This window comes from Triplophysa rosa, linkage group LG11 (assembly GCF_024868665.1).
Source record: "Triplophysa rosa linkage group LG11, Trosa_1v2, whole genome shotgun sequence".
NCBI lineage: Eukaryota > Metazoa > Chordata > Actinopteri > Cypriniformes > Nemacheilidae > Triplophysa > Triplophysa rosa.
In genome coordinates, this window is record NC_079900.1 from 11,763,699 (window position 1) to 11,790,286 (window position 26,588).

The 26,588-nt window shown below is 37.2% G+C and overlaps 2 protein-coding genes across 5 annotated transcripts in view; both read right to left on the minus strand.

Annotated features, from left to right (window-relative positions):
• The window catches only part of shank1 (SH3 and multiple ankyrin repeat domains 1), an 88,029-nt gene extending 82,358 nt beyond the window's left edge, over positions 1-5,671 (minus strand). Inside the window, exons 1-2 of one of the 4 annotated variants that reach the window (XM_057346119.1) lie at positions 5,451-5,671; positions 5,240-5,275 (exon numbers count right to left, since the gene is read on the minus strand). The gene's annotated coding sequence lies outside the window, so the exon portion shown is untranslated. Of the gene's footprint in view, positions 1-5,239 lie in introns of all 4 variants that reach the window. The other 3 variants (XM_057346120.1, XM_057346121.1, XM_057346122.1) reach the window with 3 other exon arrangements.
• Positions 5,672-10,501: 4,830 nt separating this feature from the next.
• On the minus strand, positions 10,502-24,803 carry kmt5c (lysine methyltransferase 5C). The gene is made up of 9 exons (XM_057346060.1): positions 24,289-24,803; positions 23,028-23,160; positions 22,648-22,813; positions 19,215-19,324; positions 18,944-19,107; positions 18,710-18,729; positions 17,993-18,129; positions 17,687-17,847; positions 10,502-17,444 (listed from the first exon to the last, which is right to left on the minus strand). Exons 2-9 carry the CDS (start codon positions 23,138-23,140, stop codon positions 11,896-11,898), a joined length of 6,420 nt encoding a protein of 2,139 aa, XP_057202043.1. The 5' UTR covers positions 23,141-23,160; positions 24,289-24,803; the 3' UTR covers positions 10,502-11,895.
• Between the last annotated feature and the right edge of the window lie 1,785 nt (positions 24,804-26,588).

The window sequence follows — 26,588 nt, forward strand, 5'->3', positions numbered from 1 at the left end:
TCTGTAAAAAAAAGTAAAATTTTGTAAAAGTACAGTTATAACATTATATGTGGAAAATCTGTAAAAAAATAACATAAAAATTTTGTTTATATATATTATAGTATTATTATTATAGTAAACTAGAATAACTTGGACTCAATGGGCCTCATTTATCAATCTAACGTATAAACGAGCGCAGATCCGTGCGTAGAAACCATTTTACGACAGGGTTTACGTGTGATTCATCAAACATTCGTATGCCGCCAATCTCATCATACGAATGATCGTACCTTGATAAATGTGGCGGCTGAAAACGGTCATAATTTACATATAAGCCCCTATAAATTTAGGGTGTAGACGCCTCGCCCCTAGATTTTGCGACATGGAGAAACATAATCCAGCCAAAAAGAGGAACTTTTCCGATTTAGAAATTACAGTTGGACCTTGGAAAGCAGAATCAAAGGAAGTAAAAAACTGTTTTGGAAAGAGATCGTGTTAAAAAAGAGAGTACATTAATGTGTTAATGTAAAAACAAGATATAAATTATTGATCATTTTTAAGGCGCAATTATAAAATTATGTTTATATGTAAATGTTTTCATACAGTTTTCTTCATTTAGGTGAAGAAAAAATGGTCTGTTGCGGAGGAGACGGATGCATGTTTCTAGGCAGGATAAAAGTTTAAAATCTAATGCTGCTAATCTTGCATTTCAGGCTGCTTAAATCAAGCACACACAGTTTTATGTTTGCTTCATTTATTTTTTCTCTTTCAGATCTGTCAGAGGCAGGACCAGCGGTCTTCAGCCCCCACAAACTGGCCTGGAACCTGCCACACAAAGCAAGTCAACCTGTGACCCAGTGCGCATCTTCCATCCCATCGAACATCGCACAAATAAAAAAAACATTAATCATGCATTTTGTCTGTTTTCATTAGAATGCATATTTGTCCATCAAAGAAGCTAACATATTGCAAATAGGTAAACTAACCCATTGCATTATAAATATATTGATTAGGCCTATTGTAGTTTTTAAAATGTTTTAAAATGTAGTTTTTTAATTGTTGTAAATTATCTTAGAAGTAGCCTAAAATTTCCTTAAAGTTTTGTACACCAAAGCACCCGTTAACCTTGTAATTTCAAACAATTAAATGATCATATAATAAATAATGAAATAATTAATAATACTTTATTAATGTAATGAAAAACAGGAAACTTTTCAGGAATAATCAAAAGGGTATAGAGTGTACACAGACCTTCACCCCATCTCAAAACTTGCGTACACGAACTGAGACCTGTCGTGAGATTTGATCGTAGCAACCGCTCATGTCTATATTGATAAATGCCAAGTTTTGCGTGGAAACGACCGCACGCCCAGTTTTCGGTCGTACGCTCGTTTCATAAATGAGGCCCAATATGTCTTAAGTGTTTGGTTGTTTTATCATAACACACACAGTATATAGCTTTCTAGTAATTCAAAACTCTTTAATGGTTAGAAATTGAGAGTGGATGGGGCTTAAAATATTGTTGTGGACAACAGAGGGGCCTATAAGTGAAGCAGACCCACCATAACGCACCACTATCTGACAACATTACTAAGTTGTCTAAACATGCTTAAAGTGCTTTTATGATGTCCCTATGGATCAGTAAACCCTGTAACCAGCAGGATCCAGTTCGGTCTTGTGGTGTTTCAGTTATCCAATCGTTCAGTTAGGTGTTATGTGAGTGTGTGATCATTTATCTAAGCCTGTTCTGTTGAAATGGTTTGAACATATTTTCTCATCATCCACTGTTCCAAGTGTGAGGGTGTACTGCAGGAGATTTTTCAGCAAAAACAAGAGTGTTTGAACTAAAAAGAAAACTGGAGTTCTTTTGTTTATCAACACCATACCTGCGAAAACACTGGAAAGAAAAATAATGCAATAACACACAAATAGGTATTTGGAAAGAAAAACATGTAGTGTTCATTTACACCTTAAATAGCTCATCACAAAGTTATTCTACAGTCTCTCTGCTGTATGGGTCAGGATCCTCAACTAATTGACTGTCCAATAACCATCCAATAAATTTGTGAGATCGATCCAACATCTGTCTTTTTTAGTTCTTTGAAGAAGATACATTTATCGACACAACTTCTCTGAGAACTTGATCCTAAACCAGCCATACAACTCAATTTATTTAATACAGACAAGTCAACTTGTTCATGCAACCCACCAACTATAGTCAACTAAAAAAAGTCATTCTGAACAACCGTACTGTGCCCACATTCAAGTGTATGCATGAGACAAAGAGGGCAATGCAGATGAGGGGAGAGGCCGGGGTTTACCACCATCGAGTGGAAGGTTGCCAGTGCCGTTCCACTTTCCGGTTGTGTCAATGGCCCGCTCATTGTGTCCAATTTTAGCTTTTTTGCCTTTGACTGATTATCCACTCTGTTATCCAACCTCTAATCCCCCAGTAGCTAAAGCGCACACACTAACCGGAGAGACTCAGTGTGTGTTTGTTTGAAAGGTAGACAGAGAGAGTGAAGGAAAAGAGAGCGTGTGACAGTTGTATGACAGCAGATGACTAGGTAGAATGTTTTATTACAAGCAATGGTGGCAACACTATTCTGCGTCTGTATCTGTGCCAGGAAAGCATATTTGAGTCTCTTTACGAATTGCTTTTGCTCTTATATCTTTATTTATGATCCTGAGAAGATGAAGAGAAGAAAATGTATTCAAAGCACTCATATTCAAGACTGCAACTACAATGGAAAAAATATTGTTATATTTGTTCTCATGGCAGATATGCCACAATTTAACACATATCTTCTTCGCTCTTTGGATGTATCGCTGTCTCTGTTTTTCTCTCTGTCTTTCAGCTACAGTTTGATACATCATACAATTAAGTGTGACCTGCAGCAATCTTTCTCTTTTGAGTGCAGGAGCAGAATATATAGGAGGAGGATATACATGAGAGACAAATGCTTCTAAAAATAGATTCAGCAGATAATTACAGTCCCAAATATATTAAACACACACTCCCTGTGTAACAGTACACACACACGCACACACACAAACACACACACATACATAAATGTCACAAAGATCTCGGTTCAGCTGTGTGCTAAATAAATTATGTTTATTTGAAAATGCAGAAAGTTTTGTGTGAAAGTCAGGGTTTGGGGTAGGTTGAGGGTTAGGGGATAGAATATACAGTTAGTGAAGTATAAAAATCATTATGTCTATGGAAAGTCCCCATAAAACATGGAAACCCAACATGCGTGTTTGCATAGTATCATTGCAGTTAGGTATCTGATGCAGTTACTTAAAGGGATAGTTCACCCAAGAATGAAAATTCTGTCATGAATTACTCACGCTCTAGTTGTTCCAAACCTGTATAGATTTTTTTGGTTTGGTTGAAAACAGAGAAAGATATTTGGACAAATGCTTGTAACCAAACAGTTCCTACAATAGTAGGAAAAATGGTAGTCAAAAGTGCCCCAGAACTGTTTGCTTTGCTACATACTTCAAAACCTTCTTTTGTGTTCAATAGAACAAAAAATAAAGAAATTTTTTCCTACTATGGTAGTCAACGGGGTCCAAGAACTGTTTGGTTACACGCATTCTTCCAAACATCTTTCTCTGTGATAATCAGAACAAAGAATTTTATACAGATTTAGAATAACTTGAAGGTGAGTAAATGATGACAGAATTTTTATTTTTGGGTGAACTGTTCCTTTTAACCAGTTGCGGTCTTTTAATTATCTTACAAATAAAAGCCAGTTTTTATTTAATGATTAGCCATGCTCTAAGACAATCTAAACAACTAAAAAAACAACAGAAATCTTTACAATATTTTGTCTCTGTCTGAACTGTAGCACAGTGGTCGGTGTACCTGCTCCCGACATATATGAGGCGTTCACTCATGAGGACACGGCTCCGAGTACGACTTGGGTCATGTCCCAATCTCACGCCCCCTCTCTCACCCTATATTCTCCTGTCTGCCTGCACTGTACCAAAAAATCTATAAAATAAAAAAATTAAATGAAATTTAAAATGAAAATATATATATTGCTTTCTTTCTGAGAAAACAAACAAGCTTTTACCTTCCTGAATTTTCTCCTCATAAAAAGATGTCAGTAATCTCACATTTGTCTCAGTACAGTTTGAGAAAAGATCTCAATAATCTCTCAAGATGTGTTGGACACTATGTGTTGAACAAGGATATCTCTCACCAAATTCTATGCTACTCAAATTAAAAGATCTACTGTATACTGAATGTGTCTCATTGGTTTCTCTTTTAATTTCTCCAGATACATTTCATCTTAGACAAAGGCCTTATAAACCACATAACTGAGCACTCCAAAGGTCATTAAGTATCCTAAGTGTTTAAAGAGCAACACCTGAGCCACAAAACTTCCTCTGGGTAAGTATATCTACAGCCTTTCATATTATATTAATTGAAGTATCTGCCAGAATAAATTGCATTTGTCAGACAAACCATAACTTTATAGCAAAGTATTTAATTTCGTGTATTCATAAGAAAAGAGAGAGAGAGAGAGAGAGCAAGAGAGAGAGAGAGAGGAACCGATAAGGCATTATGAGAGAGGTGCTATGCTTGCAGATCAGTCAGTTAGCTTTGCTGGGTGAGTAAGTCTGCATGCATGCCAATGTATGTGGGTGGGTGTGTTTCAGGGAGTGACAGGACACAGCATATCAGGGTTCTATGAACGCTCACTCTCTTTAAAATACGGAGGACCGAAAACATGTCATTCCACAAATTTACTCAAACCTCATTCGTATTATCCACTTGACGTTTTTGATCTCTTGCTTTGACACTCTCTTCCTCTCCAAGACACAGCTCCAGATAAACGTACTACCTGCTGGTACGGTATGTACCTTCTTCTGTGCTTCAATCCCAGGCATCAGTATCCTTAAACCACATTGTCTAATATCAGACACATTGCTGCAGCCCAAATACAGATAATAAGCTATACCAACACAGTCTGATCTCCCCAAAACACCATTCGGTCAGTACAGTAGATACAGTGCAAGCTTGGCTCTGTTCTCCAAAAGCCAAACCCAATCCAGATATGGCTAAAGTTTAAATTACAAAGCCACCCGTGAGATTTCAGCATCTACTCCTCCCAAAACCCCCTCCAACATGGTGATTCCACAATAAAAATCTCCATAAGAACCGTTCTCCAGCTTTTCACACAAGCTTTGTAAGTGTTTCATGCTTCTCCAGTCAAAGACATCAAGAGAAATAAGCCCTACTTACTGGCTTGCTGTGGTTGTTTCTATTTGCAGATCCCTCCTTTGTAAACGGAGAGAATGACAGGAGTTATAAAGAAGGAAAAAATCCAGCAGCTGGTAAAAAAAACGAAACAGCGAAAAGAGAAGAACAGACAAGGCAGATAAAAGGAAAAAGAAAGAAAAATGAAATGAATGAAATAAATCACCGCAGAAACAATTAGGCCTTTGGAAATTACATTTTAGAGTGTGTCCTGCGACCCGGTGAGCGCTGAGAGCCAGTGCATATCCTCAGCGGGCAAACACTGTTCCAGTGACCGTGCAATAGTAACACTTCTATTTCCTTGGTTCTGACAATCGATCTCACCCTCTCTCTCTCTCCCCCTCCTTTCCTCCCTGCCACGTTCAAACAGCCCCGATCTCCCTTTCTCTTTCAGCTGGTTGGCTGGCTTCGTTCCTCTCTCATCCTCTTGTTTCCCTCCCTCCATACTTGCCATTCTCTCTCAATTGCTTACGCCCCTCCTCCTTCCCCCTCCCTTTTCGCCTTCGCTGTCTTCTCCATCGGAACCCAGATACAAGGCAGACCCCTCCTTCCCTCTCTCTCTTTCTTTGATGTTGTATGGAGTTCTAGACTCTTGGCGGAGAATAAGAAAGAGATAGACTATAGAGCTTGTGGAGAGAAGAGGAGCAAAAATGAAAAATACATCAGACTGCATATTCTGCACTGAAACGCGGGTCGCTGCACAAAGCAATAACATGAACTCGACTAAATTCATTACAGAAGACATATGAAAGCGAGTCGCAGCATGGAGGGAAGACAGTAATAGCATGTTTATGACTGAGCACATTTTGATGCAGTCTACAGCAGACACAAGGACGCGGGAAACAATTATTAACGTAGAAATGAAAAATGTGTGTGGGAAACGGGGGAAGAGGGTGTGGTGAAGGGTTATTTAAGCAGTAAGGTAAGGGGGCCGTTCTTTATTGTCAATATAGTCACTGCTATAATGGCAAAACAAAGACATAATAAAATTAAAATCACGTTAGAATTAAAACTGTTATCTTATTGCTTTTATGTTGTTTTATTAAGGAAAGTAATAATTATTATTCACATAGTTCTGTTGTTAAAAGATATCATACACAACATGTAAACTATAACAGAACGTTGCTATGCAACAAAAATAATAGTGCTATCGGTGCTGCGCAGTGTCACAAACAGAAGCTAAGTTAAGAAGTCTTACCGTACAATATTGTGACTACAGCATAGCTATTGACCAATCAGCATTCAGGACCGGAATAAGTATAGTAAAAATAGGAATTTAGAATTTATAGCATCTTGTAAAATAGTCACGAATTGGCGTGAGAATGTTTTGAGTCTGTATCACATTTGTGAAAGTAATGTAATACAAATGAGAGATCTGATTATTTTTCATTGCATGTGCTTTCATTCATGACTGAAAACCAACAGTTTCAAAGTAACAAACGTTACTGCACACGCACGCTTTTGTGGCCCAAACTTAACTTCCTGTACACATCCGCAAAGAATAGAGTCCCTGCAGATTATTTCTGATAACAAGCAAAAGAAATAAAAAGTAAATTACATTAGCTAGCAGGTTAAAAGTGTCTAGCCAGTATTATTTTGGGTTACCAGTAGAAGAACAGTTCATGGCTAAACTTAAATGCGACAAAGTTACATGACACTTTCAATAAACTGTTTATTTAATCAAATAAATATACAATAAAATTCAACAAATTGTTTATTTAATACAAATATTATACAATAAAATATTGATATAAATTCATACGAATATAAATTGATTAAAATATCATTAGCCACTAGCCAGACAGATAAACAAACACAGACCGGAAGTTAACTTTGGGCCAGGTGTGTGCGTCCAATGAAACCGTCTATAAGTGTTAGACACTGACTGACAAAGTTGTTAGTCATAGACTGTGTGTAAGATTCAACAACATTAAATAATGTAACAAAGGTGTCAAACGAAAGATGCTATAACATATGCTAAGAATTAGCGATAACAAGGGCAGCACAGCACTGTGAGTTATCTTCTAAATTAAAAAAATGCTTATATTTAATTCTCTGTGGTCACTAATTTAATGACATTTTTGCACCCAAGCCTGAGATCCTCTCTAAGAAACTGAAAATTGAAAGTGAACTTAGTGAACTTTACTTTGCTTTACAACAGCTATTGTGTCTCCAGACTCACCCATATTCACCCGTCTTTCTCTTCCACTATCTTTCGCTTCCCATCATGTCTCACTACCCATCTTCCTCTTCATGACTGATACATAGCCCTCGCATTTCCTTGCTCCCTTCACTTTATCATACAACCATTTCTTAGCATTAGGGATAGTTGTGTTTTTACATGAGTGCATCTGATGCAAAAGATGCAGCTGTACTTTATTTTCTTTATCACCCGATACACCCCCAAGCACATGCACCAATAAACTCAGGTTTACAATAAGCTTCCATTTGTTAACATTAGTAAACTACATAACATAAACAACTAACATGAACTAACAAATAATACTTACATTAACAAAGACTAATAAGTGCTGTAAAAATATGTTGCTCATTATTAGTCCATGCATTAACTAATGTTAACCTAAAATGTGAACCTATGTAAAAGCATTGGTTAATATGCCTTTGCATATTTTGTGAACATGATGTCTCTGCAGACTCATTTTCATAGTACTGTTCCATAATACATGCACAAATACACAGCTGACAGCTAAGCAAAACTTAATCTGTCATGGGCTAAAAAATTCAATATATAATTTTCTGCTAAATTAGCATTGAATTATTGTGGAATGTTAAGGTCCATTTAAATCCTTCTACTCACTAATACTGTGTAAAGTTTATCAGCTTAGCCTGATCAAAACATACATGGGAGCAAGTGCCTATTCCGTTCTGTCTTTTACATCCATTATCCATTAATTTCCACCCTCTATAGACATAACAACAAGCGTTCAAGCTGCCCCAGGTCCTGGTAAAGAGCGTCATACATGCAAAGGGCCTTGGTGCTCTATTAAGAGCTCTCTGCACAAACTTCGAGGCAGGTCACTACTCCAACTTTTGGGATGTACATTTGCTGTTCAGTGAAAGAGTTAGACACTGGATGATGTACTGTAATGAATAACTCACCCAAAAATTTAATTTCACAATTACGTATCCTCATGCCATTCCAAACCCATATGACTTTCTTCTGTGGAGGGACAAACAAATTTTGAAATACATTTTTGACATTATGTACCGTAACCACTATTCAAATAAATTTGAATTAAATAGTAAACACACAACAACTATAGAGTTTGATATTGATACAGTAAATAAATTGATACAGTATCCACTAATAGGGACAGGTAAAACAGAGACAGGAAATTAAACATTGTGGCACAGAACATTGAAATAAGATTTCATATTTAATTTTAATTCAACAAATAATATTTAAAAAGGATTATCTTTACCTCAACTGTTACTCAATTGCTCATGGCATGCAATTCTAAAGACATGCATCTGTAGCTACTAATTCAGGTCTGCATCACCATACCACCAGTATGACCGATTCTTACCTGCTAAACGGCATAAGAGAGGAAAATAAAGAAATTCTATCGGGGATCAGTAGAAAGGTTTAGTTTGCCATTGTAAATACTCAGTTGTAACATTAAGGTGGGAGGAAGGTTGGTTGGGTGTAGGAAAGGATTACTGAATAATTCAAAACGAGAAGGAAGCACTGATGAAACCAAGTGGGCTAGTGTCTGTATCACAGGCAACATAAAATGGAAGAGGCTACTGTACATCTCTTTTGTGCGACAAAGCTTTCTGTAACTTTGAGCAGTGCCTTTAAAAGAAGCCATATTTCCTTGGGTCACTGAAAGACTAACAGTTGATTGAATAGATGGTTAATGTATAGCACTGATATAAGGCAAAGTGCTAAGGTGCTTTAGAACTAAAAGTGTGAGGATAATACATTTACATTTAGTCATTTAGCAGATGCTTTTATCCAAAGCGACTTACAGATGAGGAAAACAATGGAAGCAATTGGAACAACATAAGGACAACAAAAAGCATAAGTGCAATAAAAGAAAACTGGTCTCATATAGCCTATCACAGTATACAGAGCTAAGTTTTTTTTTTTTTTTTTGAAAAAGTAGAAAAGAGATAGAAGTCAGAACTGATCAGTCAGGTGTTGACGGTAGAGACGTGTTTTCAGACGGTTCTTAAAGATGGCTACAGAATCTGCTGATCTTGTAGCAGCAGGCAGATCATTCCATAAATGTGGGACCGATCCCGGGAAGGCACGTGTATGTGGTGGTTAACAGTGTCAAAGGCAGCACATAGATTCAGTAGTATAAGTACAGATGAATTAGAGGTGGCTCTTGTCAGTCTCAGGGCTTCAATGACAGAGAGCATGCAGCGCAGTCTCAGTGGAATGACCGCTCTTGAAATCAGACTTATACCTTATATAATAAGATATAATGTAGATTTTTTGTATCCGGGTGTTTTCCGCAGCGCTTCCAAGGTTCAGCCTTTTACCGCCTCACTTTCTTTCGACTGCCTGTGTCCTTGTTATGAAAAAAAGCTGTTCCACTTGGCTTCAGAATTAACCCTCTGCTCACAGCTGAGTGAAGAGAAAACGGGTCATGAGTTGAGAAAAACGGACAAACGGAACATGACATAAAAAAGTAACAAACAAAATGCATCTGAATGTATGCTGTGATGGATATGGGCAATGGTAAAGAGCGAAAATGTGAGCTAAACATTTTGACAAAAAATATGAAAAAAGGGAAATGGGAGACGCCAGGAGCTGTATGCTATGTGGTAAGCATAAAAATGAAATGCATATTTAAAGATGGATTTAAAACAGGATGAGATGAAAGGAAGTGAAGGAACAAAAAGATTCTTAGTGATGGGTGAAATCTGAATGAGCTGGAGTGATTTACAAGACATCGCTACACATAAAAAGATGCATTGTGGGTAATTCACCTCCAGTGAGCAAACAGATGCTTAATGCCTAAAATCAAGCATTTGTTAGTCCTTCTAAAACCTTGTATGTCCAGATTTCATGATTTTTTTCATCATAAATCATTATTATTAGTCACCATTTACGTTTGTCACTGTGTTTTGCAAATATCTAACCAGTAATACGTTTTAAAAAGTGCTTGTCAACTTTGACAACACGGTGTTTAATCACCCCTTTTCTTGATAAATAGCAAATTTGTACATCCAAGGTTTTTGGAAGGACGGAGACAATATATAATATGTTCACCATCAGGCTATTCATGTCTTGATCAATGACTGCTGCAATTAAGCAAAGTTAGATTCCGCAGAAAAAAATGTCTAAAATATCCATAAACTTCCAAACACCATAAACAGCTTGTTTTAAAATCATTTTACTTGCAATGTTTTCATATTTTTACAACTGTACAGCAGAACAATTACAATTTAAAATTTCATCTCAAATTCTCTAAGTAACAAACAAGATGGCTATACAAGACATACCAGAATGTAATTATGTCTAGACTTGAGACATTAGACATTTAGATCTAGATTTTAAAAACAGAGTAAAATATATTCTGTTCAGATTGATCAAAAACCAAAATGTTACATTAAAGCACCATGTTATAAACATATTGAAATAAATACAATACACTGGCTTTTTATAGACCAAGGCAAGGCTGAATACAAGTACATCAAAAAATTTTGCATATCTGCAATCATTAAATCTGAGTGGAAATTAATGAACGCTTACATGGGGTCAGCGAGTGATGTCTGGCTTTGGATGACGGTGACCTACAGAGCGCCAGTACATGACAGTATTCTAGCTAGAAGAATCTGATCACAGATCGGCTTTAAAAAGCACTAAACATCTTTTTAAAGTATCACAAGTGGTAAATAATAAATTAAACAATTGTGCCCCAATGTACCATAGCAATACCTATTAAACATAAAAAACTGACAGACATAAATGATTTGATGCTAATATGCATCAAATGCCAAAACTTATGGGTGTTCTAATGTGCTTGTAGAAGATTAATTGCTATTTAAATAACATTAGAGGACTAGTAAAAACTGCATTTTTGTATTAGCTTATTGTAGCAGTACAGTGTTCTGGCACACATGAATCATCTTTAGCCAAATATAGGACACCTGATACCTCTTAAAAAAAATTCACTGCATACCCTTATTTCATTTGACAAATGGGCATAGAAAAAAACAAATCTACTAAAGCATGTTTCCTTATGTGCTTTAACTTCTGGTTACATCTTTAACAAATACAATTTAACTTTTCAAATGAAAACGCTAGGAGGGAAAAGAGAATTTCCACACTGTGGCGCACCACATCACCATCATGTGGAAAGACTTATGTACTACAGGATAATCACAAGATTTAGTTTCCTTTGTAATACTTACAAAATTCACTGTGTGGAAATATATTCTTAAAAATAATGTACTAAATAGAACACATTATAAATGTAGCATACAAATAATAATTCAGCAGATTTATTAATAAAATATTTATCTTAAATTTTCAAACAAAATCTTATTTTGATGGCAAAACCGGTTTTTTTTACATAAAGCCAAAAATGTATAATGAAAACAAAGAAAAAAAAAGTATCACATTAAAGTTAAATAAATACCATTGCAACAACAAATGGTCATTATCAATCTGTATATTGTAGGTCCAGATCTACTGTACCGTCAGTAACCACAAGCCTCAGTCTCTTAGGCTTGCGATCGGTTATGGTGGTGTTTTGTGAGTGGGAGGTGGAGGTGGAGAAGTGCAGAGAATTATATGGGTGAGTTCCAGACTGGCCCTGCTGCTGTGCATCTTTACCATTTTGGCCTCCATTGACTTTAGACCCTGCACTCTTACCCACAGAGGGAGACTGTGAGAAGTTTGAGGAACCACATGCTTCAACGACAAGCCTTCCTTGGGTCCCCGAAGGCTCCATGAGACAATGGTAAGTGTAATTTGCAGGTCCCGATCCAGAGTAATTTAAGCATTCGCCATCATTGCCGTAGCCCAGAGTAAGAGAATGATCTCCAGTAAAGTTTACAACGTAAGACTGGTGAGAAGGTTGAGTATGTTCAAAGGTGGTTTTAATCACTGGGACCCCATGGGTTGACTCTTTGTATCCTAGTTGAGGACTGCTGTGCTGTGATAAAGGAGGTGACAGGGTAGAGCTAAAGTTGAACTCAGTAGCATGATCACAGTGAGCGACATTTTGACCCATCCCATTCTTATTAGGCTGAGACCCTCCAGAAAGCTTCACGTTTTGAGTGGGAGCCACAACAGCATGGGGTTTCCCCAATTTTGGGATTTTGCTTTGTGGTACGTTGTAACACTGAGAACTTTGGGAAGAGGAAAACAAAAATGAGGGCAAGGAAGGATCATTTTTGGGGATTTGAGGCTTTACACCTGCAATGTTCTTGAAAGCGTTTGTGGTTTTGCTGGAGCTAACAAAATAAACAGGGTGAATGTGATCGTTTTGCTGATGGGGACTGGCAGAGTAGTGTTTCGATGGGGCGTTCTTAGAGCAATTTTCTGTTAATTTAGAGAATTCAACATTAGGACATGAAGAATCTTTTCCACCGTGTGAACTCGATGGCCCTGGGGAATAAGTGAAGGTGTTATCCATGCTGTCGTTGGATATGGGGCTGCCTGCAGCCACAGAAACTCTAGAAGCATTCAAACCTCCCTCTGTTTTCAAGACATTCTTGGAGTTGGGAAAAAAAGGATGTTTCCTGTCACGAAAAAGTGAATTACCAGAGTTGAACGCCTCTAGGAAGTCAGCATGTGTGGTGGACTTATTTCCTACGTGAAGGGAATGGAAGGGCGTGACAGGGTTACTCTGAGGTCCTGCTCCAGACAGGCTTTGTGTTGACTGCCTGAGTAAAACAGATTGGGATTTATTATTCGAGCTGGGCATGCTGAGAGTTCCATGAGCTTTATCATCCATTTTAGGAAAGCCTGATTCGGACGATAGGATCTTTGTGCTAACAAGACAATCAAAAATGTTTAACTTTTTATCCTGTGAACGTGCAGTTGGGTGTACTGACTGTTTTACGTTTGTAGCGATGTTATTAAAAATGATCGAGTCCTTGCGTAGAAACTGGGTTGCTGAATCGTCCTGGTGTACCTCTGGACCTTTTGAAAAGTCAACATCAGCCAAGTACAAGTCTTGAAGAGGATTAGAACTCATGGCTGCATTACATAATTTATCTTTGAAGAGCAGGTTAGGAGCACTGCTAGATGAGGACGTGTCAGATTGCGCAAAGACGAGGTCTGGGAAGCTAAGATCGTCACCGTTACTAAAGTTACTCACTGGGCTTGGCGATCCCAAGTAAGGGGTCTCCGGATTCCATCCATCAGTGGGACTTTGAGAGAAGGGGCTGTTGAAGGACCCCGTGTTATGTGGTTCACCAGGACAGTAATCTATTAAAGAGTTGGCCAAGCTGTTTTGTGCTGCGATTTGATCGTAGCCATCTAGATTCAAACATGGAAAGTCAAGGACGACATCTGAATAGTTACTGAAGCTGCAGTCTGTGGTAAAGGGAGAGATGGGAGGAGACTGAATCTCAGAAGAGGTTATGTTGGTAGACACATTTTTCTCAGATACCTGTGGCTGGCTCAGAGCCTGTAGTCTCGACAGACTTTTATTAATCTGAAAGAGGTTGTGACTCAAGGATACCTCGTTGCTTTCTTTACCTCGATCATTTCTGTCAATGTTGTCCAACGTCTGCTCTTTACCATCCTCTTTTGCTTGAATACCATCTCGGATATAACTAACTTCTGTTAGCCCATCATAGCAAGGTGAGTAAAGTGACAGAGGTGAAAGGGATAATGGTAGAGTTGAAGTCTTAAAACCAAGCGGATCTCTGAGGGCCTCTGTACTCTTGTCACAACTATGTGCCATCATCGGTTCCTGGCAGGGAGGCAGGATTTCCTCTTTAACACTGCTGTTCGGTATCTGCTGAAGTATTGCCTTTTGAGAAGAGACAGATGTTAATTTCTTTGGCTGTGTGTGCACTGAATCGTTTTTCATATTCCCATCTTGTTTCTGAGATTCTTTCCACTCTACCTCCCACTTGCCTTCAGCCCTCCTCCGCAATTTGATTGGAGGTAACGGTTTAATGTCATTGATGTCTGCCTCGACTTTTAGGGCAGACACATTTTGTTGTCTTTGCACATCATACACATCTTGAATGACTTTCTTCAGTGGGGTAACATTTTCCTTCTTGATGCAAAGCGTCGTAGGGTTTTGTTGGCTTGTCCTTTGCTTAGTGGCGCATTCCTTTCTGCAATGCTCAAGGACGTCCTGAACTGCTTTGGTGGCTTTCTGCAAACCGACACCCTTATCTGCCTCCCCATGACCACGAATCCTTTCCATTTCTGCATTTAAAATTGAGACTGAATCCAAAATGGCCCTAAAAGGGTCAACTACAGGAAAACATTGCTGTGGGCTTAATCCATCCACACTACTGCCAGCTTCATCTGCACTCTCCATTTCCCATTCTTTTCCCCTTTTCCTCTTAAGGCGGATTCTGAAGTTTTGCTTGTGTTCGTCCTCCATCTTGTCAGAAAAACTTGAGGTAGATGACTCATTTCCATTATCAGTTCTCATATGTTCTCTTTTCTCTTCTACTCTTTCCTCGTTGCTTAAGGAATCGGCTCGATTCTCCTTCCGTTCACTCTTCTGGCACTCCACCATTTCTTCTTTAATTTTAGATGTTTTATTCTTAGGTTGACCGATTTTTCTTTCTCCAACAGATACATTGTTTGTGTCATCCTTAGATGCAGGGGATGTCACTTTGCCTTGCACTGGTCTAGACTGAGGTCTCTGAAGACCTTTGCAGAGCTGTTTAGATGAAGTTTTGGAAGAAACTAAACCCGATTCTACTTCTGCAGATTTCAGTTCTGTTGTCTCATAACTGCTGTTGTCGCTTGGCTTTGGTAACAGATTGTCCAATGTGGCTTCTGTGATGTCGGCATCTGTACACAATTGTGCTGCTGCTATTACATTACAATCCTGATCCGGCTCTGTATCAACGGATTCACGAAATGCACGTTTCTTTAGGGGAATGCTGCTCTGGGGGCTGTTATCCAGAGAAACCCTGCCAATGGAGAGAGGCTCGGACGAAAGCAACATGCTTTCTGACTGTGGCATATGAGATGCTTGAGTGTTTTCATGTATATTTGGCTGATTGGCTGAAGTGAGGTCCTGATTATGATGCTTATTTCTTGTTTTGAGTTGATCATCTTTGTCCATCTTGTGAGCAAGTGATGATGTCTTCATATTATCAGCTTCACCAACGTCTTGAGAGTTTTCAAGTGCAGGCTGGTGATCATTAACATTTTTATCTAGCTGACAAAACTTGTCACTCAAACCCTTTCTAATATCTGACAGCACTACCCTCACCTCTTTAAAAACAACAGTCCTGCTCCCAAAAAGCACCGTTAGTTCTTTCTTATTCAAATCTTCTCTCCCAACAATTACTGTTCCCTGCTGGGTGGCTGTGGTTGTTTTATCATGCACTACAGGTATGTTCTCAACACTTGGTTGTTTCTTATCTGTGGATGCTCTTGTTCGTTTCTTTAAAGAATTCTTAAACGTACACCTCATAGAATCTTGTGAATCTTCTGGAACTGTGACATTAACATTGTTATCCCTATCTGGAACTGTGACATTAACATTGTTATCACTATCTGGAACTGTGACATTAACATTGTTATCACTATCTGGAACTGTGACATTAACATTGTTATCACTATCTGGAACTGTGACATTAACATTGTTATCACTATCTGGAACTGTGACATTAACATTGGTGTCCCTAACTTGGTTACTTTCAATCCCATTGTGATGAGCCTTAGCACAAACATCTGCATGTTCATTCTCTACAGGTTGTACTTCAACTGTGTTTACACTAGTATCTGTGTCGGTATCTGAAGAATATGGTAGTAAATTACATGTCACTTTCAAGAACTTATCTGCACTTTTAACATTTACTGGTGTGAAATACATCTCCTTTACCCCTTTCTTACCTTGTTTACTGGTTTCTTTTCTCCCATCTAACTTAACGCTCTCCTGCACTGACTCTGCTGCTGGTGTTGTACTTTCATCTCTCCCACTGTCTGCATGCCTCTGACCTGTGCTTTCAACTTTTGGTTCTCCAGGGATAGGTACCCTGACCAGACTGACTCTGAGGTAACGTTTTAACCCTGAGAGGAGAGAGACAGGATTATGAACAAATGGAGATGGTGTAATGTTTACAGTACTAGAAGCGACAGATTGTGACTGGTTTTTCCTGTTGTCCCCTGAGGTCCCTGAAGCTGCACAAGAACTATCATCACCTTCCCTAGAAGCACTGAAACTGTCTGTGTGTCTCTTGCTGCCATGCACCTCCCTGTGGCCATCTGTCAAGAATCTCTGCTGCATCACTGTGCGCTCTGTTTTTGAAGTTTTATTATCATTATTTCCTTCCTCTCCAATAGGTATATTTTTATCAGTACTTGGTTTCCTTGTAGAGATTAAAGCAGAATTATGGATGTCTTTGAACTCAGCCTCACTTTCTTTTTGCCGGGCATGAAAGCCAGAGCATTCCTTTCTGTTTGAAGCGAGTCTGGAATTTTGCTTGATCAGTCGGGTCCTCCGTTTATTGAACCTGGAGTGTGCAGATCGATTCCGCGTTCTGAAGCGCCTCAGACGACTACAAAGCATATTCCTGGTCCTTGAGGCAGCGGCCTTCTGGTGAACAATTCTGACAGATACATCAACGTTACGTTCCTTGGCTGTCATGCCGTCTCCTTCCCGGACACTAGAAATACATCCAAGTGTAAAGGGTTCAAACGTAATAACGGGGTCTTTCCTTAACAAGTCTTCAACCTTTCGTTCCTCTTGTCCATCCTGGTTATTGTTCCTTGCGTTCCTCTCTGGTTTTGGTCTTTCTTTCTCAATTAGGTATAGTAGGGCCCTTTCTTTGCTCGTGGGATCCTTACAGTTTAACAGAAATTCTGCAGTGTGCTGATGAAGGTAGACACTTAGCCCTTTGAGTCCAAGGTGAGACAAAGATGATGGGAGGTTTTGTGTTCTTTTTTCCACCTGTTTGCATTGCTCCTCCCTTCTCCGCCTATCAGTCTTTCTCATCTTGCTCAAAACAAGGGCGTTTCTCTTTGCCCGTTGGGAAAAGGTATTCCTCATTGGCAAGGCTGACAGAAAGTGAGAAGAAAAAGACAGCTAGAGTTCAATTAGGCTGGCAATTTTAAGATTAAAAAGCATCCCCAAAAGTAGATTTTCAACTACTTGCATGAGAAAAAAAAATAGTTTTTTAACTAATTGTAATCATTAACTTAAAGAACTTTTCCATGCATTCAACTTTTTATTTTACGCCAGAACACTAGATTAAAGAAAATACATCAGCAAATATGAATAGTAAAAAATACACACATACCGGAATTAGATACAGTTAGAAATGGCTTTGGAGTGCCATTTCCCCTTTTTCTGTTAAGTCTCAGATCAGTCTCTCTGAACTCATATTTCTGACCCAGTGGATCATTGGAGCAAACCAAGTCTGGTGACTTCTCTCTCTTCTTAAATGATCCTTCTCCTCTCCTACATAGATAGAAATTATACAATCGTGTTGCAATAAAAGCATTTTTTAAAAAGGCCTATTCATTAGAACAGTTAAATGTTACTATCACAGCAATAATACCCATAGCAGATGGCTTTAAAGCAAAATTAATGTATTTTCTCTCACCTCTCACACGTGCAACATTCACACATTTCATTATTCTCCCCAAAAAAGCTGTCCCCATAGTAACAGGTAATCTCTTCCCCCGGTGAGATGGGTCGAACCACTTTCACGCAAGCTCCATTCTTATCTCCTGGGACAAACTAATAATGGGAACACACAAACAAACAATATTAACAAATTATGCATTAATACTACGTCTCATAATTTCATTTTACATCAAGAAATACAAAAACAGAAAAAGAGGAATTGCTGATTCAAACAAGTTGGAACTACTGTACTACTATATATAATATGCTTTGCTAGTCAAATGTTTGGAGTGGACAAACCGACAACTTTCTATCACAAATTCCAACAGGGAAGACACAACACTATACAAATGCAAGCATGTAGTGACCTCACGGTCAAAAATATTTTTAATATACTTAACACGCTACCATTTTTAAAATACAGCTCTGCCAATGTAATTCTTTTAACCAGGTTTACATGGTAAGCTATTTCACCAGTACTGAAGTTTCTATGTATGCTGGATATTTGCTGGCTGATTTCATGGTCACTAAATGAATTTACTGGTGCTGTAAAACTTTCAACTCTCTGCAACAGAAAAAGGTCAAACTGGTGTCAAACTTCAGGATTATGACAAGATGTGACTTGTTGCCCTATCCACTACAACCAAATAGTAAAATTGCAACTGCAAGTTAAAATAATAATTTAGCAGCCTACCTTACAGTTCGGTCTGCAGTCTTCTCCCGAACATGGAAAAAGTAAGAAGCATGATCAGATCTTCAATAAAAAGCCTTTTGAAATAAAGATCTCATAATAGGAGTTCAGCCAGTCAAATCAAACATTTGCACACATTCCAAACATGTTACGCCTTTCATTGTGTTCTGCCCATGGCAGTCAAGAGTAAACAAATTAAAAGTGTCTATGTTCTTTTGTGAAAACGCTCTCTCTCACCATGATTGATGAAGGCAGCAGGCCCCAACCAAAGCTGAGCACATCTCTTGCGTGTTGAGTACATGACACTGAAGTCGTTGACTCCCGCCCTCAGCACTGCACTATCTTCAGGGCTCAGCTCAGCTATGCAACCCTGAAGTACCTCCACCCGCTCTCCCACACTCCTGGAGAATTTCAAGTCATACTCTAAATGTCTAAATGATACAGGTTGAACAAAATGCAAACGTTGTTGCAATAAAAGTAAAAATTCAAGGCGAATAGTGATTCTAACCATTGTCGAGTGACTGTTATTTTAGCTCCATTAGTCTCTGAGGAATAGCGGTTGCACGGCTCAATATTCACTCCACTGTCCAACAGAAAAGCTTTCATATAGCGATACATCTAAAAGAAAGGCATAGAAATTAAGGCTGTTATTGCAATGATAACAAAATGACAACAAAAAAGTAATGTGGAAAACACTACAAATTTGCATTTATACAGCACACCTTCCAGGATTTTAATTCAGTTAGCAAGTAAGCGACAGAATAAAATAGAATGCAGGGGTCTTGAGATTAGGGCTGGGCAAAAAAATTGAAAAATCGAAAAATTGATTAATCGTTTTTTTAAACACATCAATTCAATATCGATTCTCAAAAGCTGTCAATCTATTTTTCTTCTTTCATATTTACACAAGCACTGAACATTCATTTACGTTAATGTTATTGCTACTACTATCCACTAGATGTCATTTTTCTTTTTACAACGAGTGGATGTTACAACAGGGAGTATCCTTCATTCATTGCTTAATTAACATGGGATCTGGGTGTGTTGTCAAATTTAACATCACCTTCATATAAAAGGCAGTGGTTCACATGATTGCAGCCTCTATTTACAGCTATTTTTGTGAAATTTAGTTTGTTATACTGCATCTTAAATTTAAAATAACTGTTCTATTTCAACATACCCAAGTGTTTTAAAGTTTAATATACAGGTTTGTGGCTCTTCATTTCATTTTTTAATTCACCATTGTAATGTGATATTTACTGATCTTTTTTAGAAATATCTATAGGATTTGTATTAAATCTATACCCAGATAGCAAGCAACCATTGAATCAATGTTAAAAAATTGTTAATTTGTCAATGTTAATTGCGTTGAATCAATATCACCTTTGCACCTGCAATTTATGTTGAAAAAATGTTGAAATTTCAACAAATCACAATTATATTAACTCTTATATTCTAATGTTAAGTTTTCTTTAACTGGTCATGTTTAAAAGTAAACTTTTCAAAACATCTCTTTATCTATCAATGTATAAGTGTTCTTATTAAAGCACTACTGTAAACATTGAAAGTGGTAAAAGAGTTGCCTGATCACAATAATGGTGATTTGTTTAAATTTCTAAAAAATGTCTACATTAATTGCAGGTGCAAAAGTGATATTGATTCAATGCAATTAACATTGACAAATCAACTATTTTTTAACATTGATTCAATGGTTGCTTGCTATCTGGGTAATCATTGACTCGAACCGAGAATCGAAAGCTTGTGAATAGGAATCGAATCGGAACATCAGAATCGATACCCAGCCCTACTCAAGATTTTTTTTACCCCACAATCCCAGTGGAAAAGTAAACTTAATAAACACTGACTACGTTTACATGTACCCTCATAATGCGATTATAGTAAGATTATGGTAATATTGCAATTATACTTTATTTTCCTGTAAACACAATAATTCGATATAATTTAGGGCTGTCAGGATTATTAAATAATCGTCTCATCGCGATGGTTTCAGATCATCGCAATTATTGCACATCTCTATAGAAGACACTAGGGGGAGCTGTAGTGCATATTGCATATTTTAGTGTATATATTGTAACTAAAGCATGGTAATACTTGTAAAATGTACCACCACAACACAATCACTTTAAAAAAAAACTAAAGCATATACCATAAAAATACCTGCAGTACAATTGAATATTATTTCAGTGTGGAAACCAGTCTACCAAAATCTCATTAACATAGAAGCAAACTTTTATTGTAGTCTTGCAAGTGAGAAAAAAACAGACTAGAAGCTTTTCTATGACTGATAGCATTTTAATGGTGGCTTCAATTCACTTCTGATCAATTTACTTCATTTACAAGTATTTGGCAGTTGTATTATTGACAGCTAAAAGCCTAAACCTTAAATATATGATGACCCATTTTTTTCTGATGTATTTCCAAGAAACAGTCTTTATATTCAGAACAATATGGTCGTTTCAAAGTTGAATAAAAAAAGTATGAGAATTAAAAGTCAAAGCTCTTAAACAGACAATTAATCGCCAAAGCTCTAAAACAGACAATTAATCGTCATAATCGCAATGATTTATTAGACAATTAATCGTCAGCCAAATTTCATAATCGTGACAGCCCTAATATAAATGTGATTAATCTTGTAATCTCAGTAAGCATAATCAAAGCACCTACAGCACAAATTCATAGTAAACATAACATTCTTGAGGTTTACCATTAACAACTCACTGTCAGCAGTGTGTGCTCCACAACTTTGTTTGTTTTTTAACGCCATGGCAATTTTTATGGCGAGAAAAATTAGGTCTATATTATATCAGGTTTTTGTAATTTGAGCGAGCACAACCGTTGCAGAGGCATTTTCCATCATATTCCTATATTCATCACGCCACCCAATAACCATAAACATTTTTGCATCTGACTTGACTATATTAAATACGAGAGCCAGTAACACACCTACTGTCTCTGAGATCATTGTTTGTACTGTGTATTATAGCAAATAACTAATAAAACATTAATGTAGCCCGGAGTAAAGAGATTTGCTCATGTCATGTAAACATGTACTCCGGTTAAGTCCTTACTGTGTTTATAATAATGAGATTAATTCCAATAATCACAGTCATTGATCTATGAAAAACAGTTTTGCTGTTGATGTGGAAACATTTCAGCCACACCACCACCATACTCATGTACCCTCATCATCAGAAATCAGCTGTAAATCATCAGTAAACATGGCGTAAAGCATGCCGGACTTAGAGTCAGGGATTTCTGCAATATTATACAAGATAGTATATCATTACCAAAGTTAGAAACTGGGGAACGGGACACATCTAAACAAATATCATGTGTTCATTCTCAATACATGATGCATTTAGTTTAATTAAAAAGTCTTGTATTCAAATGTATTGGAATAAATGTACTAATAATTCCTAAACTCAATTACCTCTATTAATTCTTGCATGTTATTTTTAGCAGTGTAAGAGGCGGCAGAACCATCCTGGTAATTTATATATTGCTTATTCTTTGCTAATTCAAAATAAACGACAGATGTCTTCTGTAACAATTACTGCACAGACATAAGTCTTGAAAACCAATACCACTCCACTGACACACCCATTTTAAGTCCACATAACAGCTGACAGTTGCTGACACCCTCTGTGTGCAGAGACTGAACTCATCAAAAAAGCAAACAAGTGATTGGCATTATTTCAGTGTCTTAGTTGTTTGTATTTGCACAAACACTAAACTAAAAAACAAAACAAGACAACACTACAGTCTTCTTGCAAATAAATTGTGTTGTGAAGAATACACATTTACAACAGGGAAGCTAGGAATTTTTTGAAGCGCAAAAATGGCTTGTGATGTTCTTCCTTTGTAAATCACTTTGCATAAAAGCATCTGCTACATGAAAGTATAAAAGAAAAATAACTCACATGCTGCTTCAACAGCTCCTTTCGGTGTGAACCCCGCCCAGTGAAATACTCACTGACCCATTCTCCATCCAACAGAGCATCAAATGTAACCTGGAAGTCATGCGTGCGTTTGAAACGCAACAGGGTCTCTCTGAGGTAGCCCCATCGCCGGATCTCTGGAGGAGGACTTCATTTAGGAAGAGAGAACAGACGGACAAAGCAAAAAAAAAACACACTTTAATATGTTTTACACTTATTATACACAACAAACATTTCCCTAACCTAATGACATTAGTCAGAGGCTTAAGTCTTGTTTTCAATTACTGTGCCTACAATCTGTATATCATGTATTTCAGGCAGAATGAAGTAGTGGCATAAAAGGAATTAAGCAAAATAAGCACCTTATGTTCATCTTGTGGGTGCTGAACCCCAGTAAGGGATCCAGCACCAGACTCGTTGCCAAATCATCTGTCTCGCAAAGCTCTCTCACACTCATTCTATTGGATCCCTCCATGGTCACCCACCATCAACATGCTGGAAAAAAATGTAGCCAGTGACTTACACATTCAAACAGCTGCAAGTAATTCTATACAAGAACAAGTGTGCAGGGAAACGGGGGCATATTTTTTCATTTACAACACCACTTTATGGTAAAATAAACATTGCGGGGTCTCTAAAAGAAAACATATAAAGTGAGATCTACTAGCAAACAGAAACCAGGTTTACAATTAATTTTTAATCCCAAGTTTTCATTGTGTTTTCAGACCTTTGGAGCTCACTGTGACAAGTAACTTCTGCTTCTTTATTATAATCATTGACTTTAAGATAATATTATTGACATGCAACAGATATAGTGAAAGTGTTACAAACATAAAAAGGGTGAATGTACTAAGAATTAATTGGCCCACTTGTAAATAAATCAGCATCTGAAATAAGATCACATTTCAAAATAACAGCAAAGCAAAAATGTGATACTGGTGGTATCTATATTAAAATAATTTAAGAGCTGATGAGTCAAGTCTTTAAACAGATACATTAATAAAACCATGTTCACTAAAACATATGTAAAACATTCTGTCAAACAACATGAGATCTAGTATAGACCCAGGCAGCTAAAGCAACAGTAAGCATTTTGTAATCGGTGCAGCTATTGAGAAAACACTAGTAATAGAGTTTGAGTAGTAAGCAATCGTGAAAATATGAGACGCGGGAATGTCTGTAAACCGCAGTTCTGAAAGATTACAACGTTAGTTAGCAGTCCATGGGGAAAACAATTACGTACAGCGCATACATTAAAGGTTTGAACGTGGTCTTGTCAACCAACATTGATCCCGTCACAAATTAGGGAATGATCAACAAACATTGATCAAAAGAATTACATAACTATGTCAAAGAGCCTTAATGTTTAAATACTCCAAATAGATCGTCTTATTAACAGATTGTTGTCAGGGAAGTCGGGCCAAATGATTTTAAAGTTAACTTAGCCTGAACCTGCCAGAAGCGACAGGGTCCACTTAGCTAACTTGATAAAATAACCTGACCGACACAGTACATGTGGAAAATCCCTGTGCATAATATCAATCTTTATCACTGGCCGGAATTTTTTGATAAATAGCAACATAAATAAATGCTATTTATAAAAAAATGCACGTTGTTTGTTACCTGACGGGCTTTTCTTCAAATTTCTTATCGATTTGTCCGTAGTGAAATTGGTTTTAAAGCTAGCAGGCTAGCTCTTCCTGTTGGCTAAGAGAGCCAGTCCAACGGCGGTCATATTCCGTCATTTTGTGTGTCTGGTGCAAAAAAATATGATAATAAAATAAAAGGAAATCAAGTGAAGAGTTTCCCGTAGAAAATACCAATAATTTTTCTGTACTCTATTTGTTTTCGAACAAACAGGTCTCCTAGCGGTGAATTCAACCAATCCTTAGCGGTCGTGATCCTAGTTCTCCTATTGGTTCATGTAACCAGTGACACGTAGCTCAGCGTTTTTTGTTTCATTCTATTGGTTGTTGTAAATACATGGCGTCGAGGTTAGCCTATAGAAGTTAGGATATGAACATTAGCACAAGGTTCTTCCAATCAGTGGACGAGAAAGAGAAACAGTTTCCCGCCTCGCCTGTGTGACTGCGTCCTGTTGACCTCTTACGCAACGTGAAATCGGGGCTGTGTTTGTTAGATTAAAATATTTCTTTGATGAAATTAAGGTTGTTATTCTTAGCATATGTTAACATATAGATTTCCCTCGCTCTGATTTTGGTCGTTTTTCCCCCTAAGCCACAAAAATGTATGCTTTGTTTTTAATATTGTACAGCCAGCTATAATGTTACATGGGTTGAACGTGTTTTTAAATTCTCAACAAAATAATTACTACAACTTTCATATTTTAAGATTGGTTATACTTTAGAGTAGAGCTTGACATTAATCGTGTTATCTGCTTTAAAGGGGAGGTTTCGGTATTTAAAAAAACAAACTGAAAGACATAGCTCACTAGTTAACGGTTTAGTTATTTTAATGTCTTCATCTCACAATTAAAAGGCTTTATTATGTTATAGAAGGAATATCAAAACATCCAGTAGAAATAGTGTTTTATTTTTTGTAGCTGAGAAACCCAACTCAATCAAATGCATTGAAAAAAAAACTTTAACCTGTATTGTTTGTCATTATGGTACAATTAAAATGCTTGTAATCTACTACAGTGCATTAAGGAAGAATATCCCTGATTGCTTTTTAAGAAGAAAAATAATCACATCATCTAAACTAACTGCATTCTGTCAAATAAAACAGAGGTGCATGATAAAAAATACAATCATATACCAATAAATAACAACAACTACTAAAAGACTCAATCTCGTATTGCTGTTAAGCAAATTTGAAACTTTGTGAAACTTTTCACATCACAATAATTGATGGGCTTCTATCGCGATGTGCCGTATTATCGTGACATTTTTCACGATAATAACCATTTAAATACTCACTGTTGTCAATAGCAACACTTTCATATACAACTGACACCATGTAGCTTTTCATTTGTTAATTGCATCAAAAAAGATATCAGGAGGCTTAAAAAGATATATAATTTCTTCTCATCCTATAGGTTTTGTTTACACTTGCTCTTCATCTTAACCTTGACTTGACTAAAAAGCTACTGTGATTTCAAAAAATCTAAACAACTGTAATAAAAATATGTAAACTAATATGTCATCTAAAAATCATCCCACTGCGTTTCAAATTTACCATGGTAACAATATTGGGCAAATCAATTATCACGATAAACCGTATTACTGAATACCAGCACAAGTCTAACAAACTTACTAGTCTTGCTGAGATCAGCAATTACAGAATCGCAGTCAACCAAAGGAAATATAACAATTACATATATCATCAAAAACGTATACACGAAAAAGAGATATGCCTCCAACTGGTGTAATTTGAATCATTGGTCATCAGACGCCAAGCGATAAATGTAATCATAAGACAAATAGCACTTTGACACTAGAAAATATTCAACCGTATTCTCACCTCTGACTAAAATGTTATTTCAGACACATATTGACCGAACACCGCAATTATGAGATCTGAGCATCTTTAAAGTTAGCCAAAGTAATTACATTTACAAAAACTTGGCCACTGTTAATAATTTCTTATAATAATTCTATTTTTTGCAACTTGTTTTGAGCATCAAGCACTCTTGCTTGATGTAATGTTAAGATTGTATAATAACCTAAATTATACACACACAAAATTATTTTCTCAGCGTTTCTTTGAGGCAGCAGAGGGCACTAGTGTATTGCTTTGCAATAACCTTATTCCTACATTAAATTAAAAGAACTAGTGACTCACTTTTTTATGCAATCCACCACCTGTTGGAATCAGTGTTAAGAGTTTGTGAAGCAAGCAGAAGATATTTAATCCTAATTACAGCAACAACTCCTGAGACATTCTGCCTGGCAACAAAAACA